The sequence below is a fragment of the Apteryx rowi genome, unplaced genomic scaffold (genome assembly GCF_003343035.1).
Source record: "Apteryx rowi isolate R43461 unplaced genomic scaffold, aptRow1 scaffold_625, whole genome shotgun sequence".
NCBI classification, from domain to species: Eukaryota; Metazoa; Chordata; class Aves; order Apterygiformes; family Apterygidae; genus Apteryx; species Apteryx rowi.
The window spans coordinates 98270-111480 of NW_020450900.1; the positions used below are offsets into that span (position 1 = coordinate 98270).

The following is a 13211-nucleotide window of genomic DNA, read 5'->3' on the forward strand; positions in this document are numbered from 1 at the left end:
TGAAAGTAAACAGCAGACACAAAGAGACAACGTGTGAAGAGTGTATGTTTTTGTGCTTGCAAGTACTTGTTACTGTTTAATAAATATAGCCAACTTCTAAGGATGCGAGGTTTATGTATTTTTGGACACTTTAAATTCTCATTGCTGCTAACCATGGCTCAAGAAGTTAATATGTGGAGGCTGAGAGTTTGACTTGTTTCATTTATAGCACATTTCAGTGGAATTTGTATTTCTTTTAATATAATGAAGTGAGCCTATATTAACTGTGGTACAACATTCACAGCATCTCTTGGGGCTTTTTTTCTTGGAGGAGGAGGGCTGTCAGCTAAACCAAAAGCAGTCTAAAAGCTCTATTCTCGTTAATTGTGTTAAAGGTAGATGAAGGTGCTGGACATTCAATTTACTATTAATCACCTATTGTAGGGTATGAGCACAAAACTGCTGAGTAAAATTAGAAACAATCTTGACTTAAATCTTTGTCCTTCTTAAAGGGGAGGAAGGGAATTGTATTCAAACTTCAAAGATGCCAATATTTCAAGAGACTGCAATTCTTGCAAAAATGGGACTAAAGAGCAAAAAGAAGGACCAAGGTCAGAGCCTTTTAAATCCAAGGTAAAAATCATACCCAGTGACAGGACTTTTTCAAAGAAGAATAACTAAAAATTCAAAGAATCTTCATACTCCCAATTACTTTGAAGTAGATTAACAGAAGCACTGTCAGTCTTTTACAACATAACTGTGTAGCTGCTTGTTTTGATTCACAACCTACATGAGGAAATCCACATATGGGCTTTTGTAAGTGTTATTTTTAGGTATGCTTAACAGGGACCTGTTTAGTTTTTCAATAGAAATGTGGATCATAATTCTATCACTTAAAATAGAATAGACCTGTCTCACACTTCTATGAGAGAGAGATGAGGCTTCTCCTTTATCCAGCAGTCACCAGAGTACTCATCCAAGATGCTTAGAATTGCCTCCTTTGCATAACTTTTGAACCTGCATTTGCCATGTCTCAATTGCTACTCTTATTACCTGGCTATAAAGTATACAAATCATTAAAGAAGCCTCTCCAACTTTTCACGTAAAGCAGATGGTGAAGAAAAGGGAAAGCAGTATTTTGAAGAAGAGTGATGTAATTAAAGTGAAAATTAATTTGCAAAAGCTATCAGATCTTAAACAAATAATACATATAGAAACACATTATACAATTTAGGTAACAATATTTACGTTAAAAAAAAAATCCATATGCCTCTGGAAGTGAGCATCAATTTGCTAACCTTATTTGTGCTATAAAATTTCAAGAGTTTTAAGCCTTGTTTGCAAGCACCCTATATAGTCACTTACCATTCTGACTTGTCTTTTTCTGTTCACCGAAAGACTGTTACAAGCTGAAACATAAATATAAGTGTTTTACAATTTTGTAAAAGCCTATTCCATGTCTTTAACATTAGTCCCAGGTGAAGTGTGTCACAAAATTCGGAGTCAAAATTAAAAGATTTAAATTTACTGTTTGTTAATACACTTTAGCTAAAGTCTCATAAAAGACATGAGTAATTGTCCCATTTGATATTTAACAAAGTAAATCAAATTTCTCCAATACCACAAATTTAGGTTTTCACACAGATTAAAAGAGGTGTGTACCTAACACAAAACAGATCCTAAAAGACCTCTAATTTATGGCCAGAAAAAGGAAAGCAGATTATTCAGAATGCAGTCTTTTTGCACTGARTTTTGAGGCCCAAATTATTCCCAAACAGTATTAAGCATCCTCTCCTAAACAGCTGCAAAAAAAAGGCATTTTGGAAGACTGGTCCCTAAGTTACTCAAAGTCAATACAAAATTTCTTTTGAAATAGATACTGTGTTGATAAAATTGTTTTACCTGATACCTCATAGAAAAAAATGCAAAATAATCAGGACAAAATTGTCTTCACTCTAAGTATGCTACCTAACTGTATGTAGAAAATGAAACTGTCACTTTTCCACAGTTTATAATCTAAGTTATAAAAAAAAGCTTAGGTTAGTTTATAACCTAAACTTTAAAAACATGAGTTTTCTTAAGAAGAAATGTGCGATGACACTACTATCATATTACCATCATTACTGAGTACATACCATATTCCTTTATCTTTTTCCTATTGCAAAGATACGAAACCAAACTATTTACAAAAACTGTTTCTTTTCTCTGCCCCTTCAGCAAAGTGAAATGTAGCACCAATCGGAACTGATACATGATTTTACCTCTCTTCAGTTTTCTCTTCCTAATTTTTGCAGGTACTCCAAGCATTACTTTCAAATTTGCCGGTGCTTCAGCTACTCCAGTTTGCATTTCTGACACAGCCAGCTATACTTCTAATAATGGACACATCTAACTTTGAGATAGCTCATCTATGCTACACACAGTAGTGAACAGTAATTCCAATTTAGAAGTGGTATTCCATACTAACATTGTGTATAAGTTACAGATAAAAAACATAAATTGAAAAAAATCACAAAGTGCAATTTTTTTTTAGCAAGGGAAGTAAAACTCTTTGGTGAGCATAGAAACAATGCATGGAATCTGTTTCTTTGCATTAAAATCCTGCCGAGTTGAGGAGGATTCATATTCTGCCACTGTGCGATTTACTCGAGTTAAAATCTGCATGAGTTCAAGTTTCCTTGCATGTTCCCTCAGCATTCTACATAGTGACTGAATAAACCAGGAGCCTTCAGCTGCATTTCTCCAGGAGTAATAGCCTATGAAAGAGAGACGTATTAAATCGATCAGATGTAGCATCCTCCGACACAAGACAGGATAGGAATTAGAGGAACAATGCATTGTTTCCAATAGCAATTAGGGTTTGKTTTTTTTTTTCATTTATTTTAAAAACATATCCAGAAACCACTAACCCAAAGTTTAGATTTGATGATCTCTTCAAATTCTAACAGAAAAGACTTTTCTAATCCTCACGTCTTTTCTAATTCAAGAAAACTAAGTAGATGAAGAATCAAAGGAAGGAAAAATATGTCTCGCTGCAACAGTCTTAGCCATTAGTCATTCACCATTTCATTATGGATCCATATATAAGGAGAGATGATAGTACAGACAGAGCCAATATACAAAATGGATTTCAGTGTCACTATCTTCAGGCTTACATGCATGAATTAAAGACTGGAGCCCATTTCTGCTGATTGAAAATTTAATGGGCATAGCAAGGGCTCTCCCACTACTAATTTTGCTTAACGGTGCAATGAAGATATAGGTGTCACCCAAATAAAATGCTGGTATTTATCACCAGTTCTGTATGTACAATTTTAGATATCTGATTGTCCTGTTCTCTCAAAAGCAGCCTACTAATACTACCTTTTGTTTCTTGCCATAAATTATTTGCACAACCCAGATTAATACAGATTGACGTTATAGCTAAACTCAGGTATGTGACTACAGATGAACATTTGAGGTTTTGCTAGTGAGAAAGACTTTTTTAATATTATATATATATATTTTATATTATCTCTATATATAATATAGAGATATTTGGTAGAAACCGAGAGTAGCAACTATCTCAAAAAGAAATCAAATCAGGGAAAAAAAAAGACTGAGGAATGAAAACTCATATTTCCCTGAAAGAGAACAAATGAAGTAATCAGCCACTAAAGAGTCCTCAATGATCAGAGACAACTGCAAATTGTCATTTACAGTATCAGTACCAGCTGATATCTATAAATAATTTCAGCAACAAACATTTTCTTTGCAAGTCTCTCACCTGGAGCAGTAGAATATGCATATAGGAAGTCTGCTTCTACAGGTATTTTTTGACACATTGGTTCATCTGATCCACTGTCTGTCTCAATACCAGAATCGAATTCTGTCCCTCTACAAGCCTATTTGGTAAGAAGAATGGAAAACAAAAACAAGTGAGAAATAAAGGCAGCAATAGTCATTAGAATACCGATTTTTTCAGTTTTAAAGTTGATTATTTCCCAATTAAAAACCTACAAAAATAATAAGAATTCATACATACATTTTCATTAGTTAGACTGAGAAGTAACTAGCATTTATTTAAATTAACTACCCAGTTTGATTAAAATAGTTATTAATTCAAAGGTATATTCAGAAACTCATTAAAATATTGGCTAGTGTTTAGAAAGATTTTGCAGTACCTTAATTCTATGGATTAAGTAGCCTGAGCTATTGCAAATACTGCCTAAGCAGGCCAGACTGTGCCACTTCTAGTCCTGAAGAGAATCTTATTCTGAAACTAATTCCATTTGAATCAAGTTTAGGAAAAATTAACTATTGGTTTTGCATCGATAATTAATGGGAAACATGAATTTTTGAAGTATTCAGATGATTTGAAGATCATTGTCCAGTTGTACATCACCTGAATGAAGAAGAGTTTGGGTTTTCCTGCCAAACTCCTGCACCTGTCACCTCTGAAAAGGCTTGTTAGTGCTTTCAATTCAAGAGGACCATCTGTACCATAGATGAGTCCTTCTTCACCATGGCTTAGCAATACACAAACGAAACTGCTTCGCTTGCTGTGATCTTCTTCAGAAGCTTGAAAGAAAAGAGAGTTATCTTAACTTCTTGCATTCCCCCAAAATCTCCAAACATTTGATACTCCCAATGTGACAGAACTCCTTGATTTCATAACAACTATTCCCAAATTTGGAAATCCAGAATCAGTTTTCACTTCTGAGTAAAAGGAGCCAGCCTACTTTACTTCAGCAGGTTGGACACAGAAATCCCCAAATTAAAGGCCAACCCTACCCATTGTAACATGGCCACAGAACTAGGCCACAAACATTGTAAGGAGACAAAGTCGGTTGGCTGTAATGATTTTGCACAGCGTCTCAAAGTCCGAATGGTACTCCTTGCTCTCACAACCATGATCAACAGTCTCCAGATGTGGGAACGGACCAACAGGGAGTTCTGCACTTTGGGAAAGGATAGGAAAGTCCTACCTTTCTTTTTAGTGTGAGAGATGTTTCAACTGCTTGGATTACATGGGAACTGAATGTAGCATGAATGCGGTTACTGCTGCAGGGACCTAAGTATTAACATTACCTCTCTCTCTCACCCTGCAGCAAGGTGTAACAAGATTTTTCATGACTCTGGGTTTTCTGCCTAAAGACCCCTAAGCTTTGGGTTTTTTTCCTTTTAATCTGGGGTGCGCAAAGAGCATAGAACAGATGCTCTATGGCCTCTTTTGTTGCCTAGGCTTGTGGGGACTGTACTTGAGGACTGAGATGTTTCTTTTCAATATACAAAGAGAAACACACAAGGCATTCGATCTAAAAGAAGGGATCCAAAAGGAATTCTGAGTGGGAACCTTAAGATGTAAAAGTTTCTAGAAGAAACAGGTAACATTTCTGAAAGCTGAAGTCTTTTGTTTTAAGAGCTATCCAAAATACTGAATTTCTATTTTGGAAACACTGAACTATTTTGATTTTCCTCAAGTGAGGCACATGCAGGCATTTCTATAATCCATGGACAAACACTGCATCCAGAAAAGTCAGGAAACAGCACAAACAGCTTCCGCAAGTCCTTTAAGGGACAGAAGTAAGCAGATTTACCTGTCTGTTTTTTGTGAATCTCTAGTTAGGCTGCAGTTTGCAGTTACATCGTCCATTTGGAAGCTTTATACCACAAGTAAGACTGGATTCAGGGAATGTCACTTCCTACTTTCAGCTACTCTCAACAGACAGGCTGCAACTATACTGTGCCCAGGAGAGCATTCTCTGACATAAATATTAACTGGCAATAAGAACCTGCCTTTATGTTAGTAAATACTAAAAAATAAATAAAATAATAATAATAAAATAAAAAACAACAAACACACTGCATGAAAACTGGCTATTGGGAATAGTCCCTGGAACACTTTTACCACTCAGCTTTGCCCACAAACAGTCTGGGAGAGTGCTAGTCGGCATGTGCCACAATCACATCCGAGAATGTTCCAACAATTAACTAGAACAGACTAGGTGTTCCAGGGCAACAGATTATCTCCAGGTACCGTTAAATTTACTGGTCTAGGTGCCCAAACAAAGCAAGACTAACCCAAACAGTAGTATAAAGCTGTCACTTGAAAGAAGGRTGTTTTTTTCCCCCACAAGTCAAACAAAACAAAGGTTATTTTATTTCTCTCCAAGAGTAATTCAGGCCCTGCACTTGCTGTTCTGGTCACTTAATCAGAATACCTCTTGGGCCACACCACTAAGCACAGAATGCAGAAACCCCTCTCTACCCAATTAGACAAGTTTCTTTCTAACTCGCAGAGCTTCAGTGGTCCAAGGGTCAAAAAAGTCAGTCAGCGTATATTCAAGTTTCAGCCTTTTTTTTTTCCAGCCGTCTTTAAAGATGACTGTTTCCTCAGTATCCTTTTCCAAGTGGCACAAAAGATAGACAGACAATGATGAATAAATACAGAAACTACGATGTACATATGATCCTTAGCAACAAACCACTGAGAGTTATTTAGGTGTGAAAAATCATGGAAGACAAACATGGAAGAGAAGATCTGCAGGCAAGCAGTGTATTTAGAAATAATGGTGCATTTAATACACATACTGATCGTCTTATTACTTACTGTTTTTCAGTAATTTAAAGATGTCCCTACATGAAAGATCATTGTTAAGCTTGATTTTATATCCCAATTTCACAAAAACTTCTCTGACACTTGCAGCATCTGCATCTGTACCTGAACGAGGTAACATTCCTATACATAAAAGAAATGTATTATTTTGATATGATATAGACAGCATAGTCTGTCCGAGGCAAATGCTTTCTTACTTATATCTGTATCAGCCTGGAATATTATGCACACCATACCCCTCTCTCTGTACCTATTTTGGAGATTTATTACTTATTTGTATATCTACCTATCTAAATAAACAGAGAGAAAAGGATTTCATTTACAAACTATAAATTATGACTAAAAGGTAAGACAGAATTGCACTGTAGATCAGTTTTTCTCCCCATTACTACTATACCCTAACACATGCCCTCTATGCATATTTGGAAAAACACACTGAAATAAATTACACTTATTTAAACAGCTTAATTTTAGACTACTGTCAAAATTAGACTGTGTATTTAATTTTGAAGAATAATGTGCACAACTAATTTATCTAAACTAAAGAAAACACTTAAAAATTTGAATGAGATACCAGTCTCTCGGTGGAAGTTCTTGTTGTTTATTATTACACATTCTCCCATCTCTGGATAGTCCATTCTGTAACTGTAGTCTGGCAGCATTCCAGAGTCCATGGACTTGCTAACAGGCAGGCTCTTTCTGTATAGAAAGGAAAAAAGGTTATTTCAACAAAACCAATGAAAATGATGAGGTTTGCTACTTGTTCCGTAGAAACTATGTCTATGAAATCAGTGGATAGATCTGATCTAAGACTAATGGAGCACTGCGCTGGCACAGAGGCACTGAAATAACCAATAAGACTGCTTTGTATAGTAATGCTCCCAAACGTATGTTTCAAGTTCTGTAAGATGTACACATATGCAAATAAGAAACAACTTCACAGAAAGGCATTTGTATTTGTAGTAATCTTCTGTGCAACTTGTAACAAACTTAAATTTTAAAGAATTGAGGAAGAATTGTGTTTGAAATGATAATGCCTCTGCACAGGGGAATATAAATATTAATCTAAGGAAACCAGTGATTATACCAACAAGAAGTCAGGTCTTTTACTATTATCTTTTGATAGCCATGTACTTGGAGGCAAGATTAGGTGTAAGAATGTAAATCTACAGCTGAATTTTAACCAAAAGCCATGTTACCACTGAGTTTTCACAGGTGAACGTTCAAAAGCTAGGAAATGACAAAAACTCTATATGCAGCTGTAATTCTGCCTCCATGTGCATACTAGCTACAACAGCACTCATGATTTTAAGGCTCCTTTAAATTTTACCCGGTCAATACATGCTGAAGTTGGTATGGCTTTTCTCACTTTAAGCACCTGGTAAGTGGCTACGAGATTGGGACCCACAGTATCATATTACACTCTATAATTAAAAAAAAAAGTTTGTAATGCCCTTAAATCGGTTTTTCATTAAAATAATAAAGAAAATTATTTCAGAAACAAAACAACTTCCCAGGGAGGGTATAATTTGATGACAGAGGTATGCCAGTCTACCAACTAGTGGTCACCAGAAAGAACAGTCCCGCTCTTCCTCCCTTTCGCAGCTGAAGGCTGCCCTGCCCCTAGTGCTTTGGCACATCTAACATTACATTAGTGATTCTGCACATCTAACTCTACAGTAGGTCAGTTTAAGCAGCTGAACTGGCTGCCATGGATTCAGGTGAGCTCCAGTAGCAGCTCAAGGAAGGGTGTGCACATTTAGCCCAAGATGAGAAAGAGATTTCTCTTTTCAAGAGGAATTAATGACTTGATAATTCCGTTAAGGCTGATCTAACTTCACCTTAAGTGTTTTGCTTTTCAATACCTTGTATGTACATACGCCCAATTTTATCAGAGATTGTATACAGTCAAAGCCAGTAAACCAACTTTAATTGTTGTTTATGCTTATTATAATTTACCACAACTGGAAATTATTTTTAAACATTTCTCCTATGACTCTCACCTTCCGCAGTAGTACAAGGTTTCTCAAGACATTGCACTCAAGACTTAAACCTGAAAATACTTCACTTACCCTTTGGAACCAGGAAAAGATTTTGCATCTGCCAGATCTTCCCCCAACTGTCGTCCATCTCTTACATCTGTCATTGTGGCTCTTAATTATCCACTTAAAAACATAAGTAAATAGAAATGTAAGACAGTTCACTTTCATACATATTGCTTAATTTTTGTTAGGTTTCCTTAACTATAGAGAAAATATGAATAGAGACATTCACACAGAGTAACTTTAGCCTAGGAATATGAGTATTGGTAGACAAAGTTAGCATTTCTGAGTAATCCCTAGGTAACTTATATTGGAAAGAAGAAATCGAATATTTTTCTAAATTATTGTATTTTAAAGTGTAATAACTCTGAAAAAAAAAATCTGCAAACCGCTGGTAGCAAATGATTGAAAATGCCTACAAAAAAGCAGGATGAGAGACACAAAGAAACTGACGACAATCTTTAAAATATTATAATCTCCATACATGCATTAATAGCTTTCTTAAAATTATGAACAGTGTCATACTTGGCTCTTTCCATCTCAATGAGATGGAAATTCTCTTCTCAGAGAAACTGAGATCCAAAAACAAGCAATGTAAATTATATGATGTGTGCAAAGATTAACATACAAGATTAGATACTAAGGCAAAGAATTTTGTGAAATAAGTCATTTTTCTGCATGCCATTTCACAAAAAACATCACTGCATCCAATTGCAACTGGGGTAGATGGAAATAAATGCAGTAAAAATAACATAGAAACCCAACATCATAACTGTAAATAGTTGATGGAACGAACGCTACACTGTGGGCTGCTGTTGACTTTTGATCAGAACATGGGCAGGGAAACGATGAATGATACCAAAGCAGAAACCAATTTAAATACAATAACCCTCCCTCTCAGTTACTCTGTCTATRCTCAGGGAACACATTCCTACAAGTTATCTTTAACTCAGCATTCAGAAAAGGATTAAGCATTACATAAAGTTAAATCATCAGGTAGGACAAAGTAGTAAATGTTTAGACCAAGAAACTAAGCAGTACAAGGCAAGAATTTTAAAGAAACTTGCTTAGAGGGCATATTTATGATTAAAAAGAGATATATAAATAGCCAGAACAAGTAGTAAGATTTGTTGGACTGACAAGATGGAGGTTCTTATTTAAATCTATGCGAGGCTGGCAACTATATTTGCCACCTTACACAGTCATATTATTGTCTGTTAATTTCATACTTATACTCTAGCTTGCAACCACACATTTTCCATGACAATAATTACTAATGCATCAGAAGCACCAATCGGAGTATATATAACCTTCTCTCTTTCCTCATTTCTTAAGGACAAGCTTATTTATATTTTAGTGGAGTCAAAAGATGTTCAAGGTTGCTCTGAATACCGTTCTCTGTATCTTGGAGCGCTGATGCAATTAAGAAATCCTCTTGCTCACAAAATGATTCCAGACCTGTGAACTATATCATATAAATTAGCAGCACACAGGAGATTCCCTGAAAACCAAATTACAAAAGTATCAAATAAACGTGACACCTTATATTTTAGAAATTTACTTTAAAGACAATAGCATAGGGCAGGAACTAGGTCTATGGTGTTGAACATAGATCACGCCATCACTATGATCTGGATTCATTCTTCCTAACTTGGAAGTTTAATTCCTTATAAGTTCCCTATGTAAAAAAAAAAGACAAGCACTTAAAAAGGGTAAGTCAAGTACCTGAGATCTGAATCACTCTTCAGAGACACCTCTTTCTCTTGATTTGACTCTAGAAAATCTGGAGTAACCGTATTCTTGCCTGTGGTACTGCAGTCATCCAGCCCTATGCCATACCATCGGGCAAGGAGTGCTAGTGACAACTAGTGCCTCTTGAGTGACAACCTCCTTGACTTTGTTGCAACCTTAATTTACAACTGCTGTCCTTGATCCCAAGCCACAGAAACAATGAAAGTTGCAGAAGTGGGTAGCAGAGACTAGAGTTATAACGAATTATAATACTTTGTTTTCAAAAAACACAAAACATCATAAAAATATTTTTTACTAAGGCCTTTGCAAGCCCCGTTTCAATTGCTTAATGAATTGTTAGAGCTTACTGCATTCTATTATTGCATCTTGAGTGGAACTTGTCTAAGTATCTGTATAGAAGCTGGAGAGATACTGAAGGAAAAACTCGGTATAATGCCCACTCGCTCAATATTTGAACATTAGGTATTTACAAATACATCTGCTTCATCTTCAGAATAGAATCTGTAATTTAAAATCCATGGACTTTTGAGCACCTTAAAGCACCAATTCACCTATACTTCTTTAAAGAACAAAAGACATCCACAAAGAGGTATCTGTCTTGTTGCTGGGCTCTCAAATGCATGCTTTATCAGCAATACTTTTTCTGCCTTACAGCACTAATGTCAGAGTAGCAGCAATGCTCTCAGAAGACAACACTGATTTTAACTGAGTACTAAGAATTACCTCATCTTAGTTTAGATAATGCAATGAGTTCATACTCCGTCAAGCAGAATACCCATTTCCCTGTAGAGGATGATCTCATGCTAGTAGGGATGGTGGGGGTGGGGAAATCTTCCAGGAAAATATGTTAACAATTTAATTAAAATTGTTATTCTGCTCCTTGATATCCTTTTCTCTGAAAGCTTAGGTGAAAAGAGCTTTCAACTATAAGGAAACTTAAAGATCAGGTAGCTGAAATGAAGAATAGCATTTTTAATCCAGCAGAATATTTTCTGTAAGTTTTAGGAAGCTTATTTTGATAGCTTTTTTTTAAACGCTATTTTATTTGGAAATTTATAATATTTAAAAACCCTGTGAGGCAGTGATAGAAGAGGTAAATAAAGAAAATCTTACAATGATCTTTGGAAGTATTAAGCAGTAAAGAATAAGCTGGTTGAAAGAGGTCCAAAATTTAGAGCTGTCAGCAAGCTCTGAGAAATGACCAGACTAATAGTTTATCTGCATAGCAATAAAACCAAAAATATATTTTGCCCTACATAAATACAGTTGTTCTAATTCTTTTATTTTGACAGGATAATGATAAATAAAACAATGTATTTACTCCATTCCAGCCTCTTATTCCACCTGGACCCAATGAAATTAAATTCACATCATCATTTATCACTATTGTCATATAAGAACCATCAAATTTTTATTTAAAGTAATATTTGTCCAAATTGTGAACCATACAAGATACGTTAATGATATAGTGATAAAAGTAATACCAAAGCTTCTCAGACAGGAAAGGAAGCAAATAACTCATCTCTAGTTACAACCATACCCTGAAATATGCAAACCACAGCAGACAAGAGAACACATGTTCAGTATAGGCCAGCTGCTACAAAACAATGATCATAGCAGTACTAAAATACATGTGCAAAACAGAATCTAGTATCATAAAACATGTCTATAAAGATTGCAAAAGGGCACAGTTTTCCATCTCACATGCTGGCAAAATAAAACGTCAAGCATTCAAGGCAGCTTTTTTTTAATGTACACGGATAAGGTACATTGTGATACCAATGCAGACATGCAAAATGAATAATTTTACATTATATAATGTATATGGATAATTAGATAATTAAGAGCAGAAGGAAAACTATATGATGACTATATGAAAAAACAAAAAGCATTTGAAAAATATAATGATATYTTCTGTGCGGCATTACACCAATATTAAATACTGCTTCCACTGATGGAAGCATGCCAATATTGTGACAGCACTTCACACTGCTTCTGGTCTGGATGCGGTTGCTGGAAAGCACTGACACTGGGCCAGCACTCTGATCTTCCAAAGACAAACAGAATTTTAGTTAATCAGCATTAATCTGCAAAATCAGCAAGTCRCAAATTTATTCCCATAGGACCCTTGCTTATTCATCCCTCTATACCCATTAACTACATTATCACCACAACCCACAACATTAAGGAGCCTGACAGAATTCTTGGGGTAAGGTGTATATTTTCAAACCTGCCTACTAACCATAAGCAGATACTTAAAGAACTACAACAGACTGATGATACCTTGGACAGGGATATCTACATTCTATAAAAAGTTAAGATAACAATTTCTGTCAAGTGAGTGACTCAGGTATGTTGACACTTTTCCCTGTATTTGCAGGATCAGTATACTAGAGGCAAGCATCCTTACTACTGCACCTGTGAATCTGATCTCAGGATGAATCTTAGCTAACACACATCCAACATTTTGTTAAGACCTGGGTCACTGCACTACCATTTTTCAGACGAGACTTAACCTGTTGCCTCCAAAGACTTGTTTTGGTAAATCCAAATGCAGTTTTTGGCCCTAGGTTTCAAGTTAGTAGTCTGTCAGAGGGACACAGGAAAGCAGGGTTTGGAGTTTTTTTTCCAAAGTAATCTTTTCCACACACACCCCCCCCCGTGAAATTAACAAATGGTTAGGTTTTAAGCTTCTGGAAAAATCAGTAACCAAAGCCCAGCGTTTTCCTACAGCAAGGAGGGAGCCGGGAGCTCTGGGAAGCGCCATGGCTGGTCCCGTCCCGCCGCGCGGCCGGGCCCCGGCTGCCCGCACCCGGCTGCGGCCCCCCGCGGCCACGGCC

The 13211-nt window shown here is 36.1% G+C and overlaps 1 protein-coding gene across 9 annotated transcripts in view; it reads right to left on the reverse strand.

Moving 5' to 3' along the window:
• The window catches only part of CASP3 (caspase 3), a 31618-nt gene extending 18457 nt beyond the window's left edge, over positions 1 to 13161 (reverse strand). For 2 of the 9 annotated variants that reach the window (XR_003256382.1, XM_026084063.1), the window contains exons 1-6: positions 8650 to 9817; positions 7152 to 7276; positions 6572 to 6700; positions 4364 to 4539; positions 3746 to 3863; positions 1345 to 1388 (exon numbers count right to left, since the gene is read on the reverse strand). Coding sequence is in view for 4 of the 9 variants with exons in the window: in XM_026084063.1 (XP_025939848.1) it covers positions 1345 to 1388; positions 3746 to 3863; positions 4364 to 4539; positions 6572 to 6700; positions 7152 to 7276; positions 8650 to 8723 (666 nt within the window). In the remaining 5 variants the exon portion in view is untranslated. Of the gene's footprint in view, positions 1 to 7; positions 2736 to 3745; positions 3864 to 4363; positions 4540 to 6571; positions 6701 to 7151; positions 7277 to 8649; positions 9819 to 10011 lie in introns of those variants that run through there. The other 7 variants (XR_003256380.1, XR_003256381.1, XR_003256379.1 and 4 more) reach the window with 6 other exon arrangements.
• Positions 13162 to 13211: the final 50 nt, after the last annotated feature.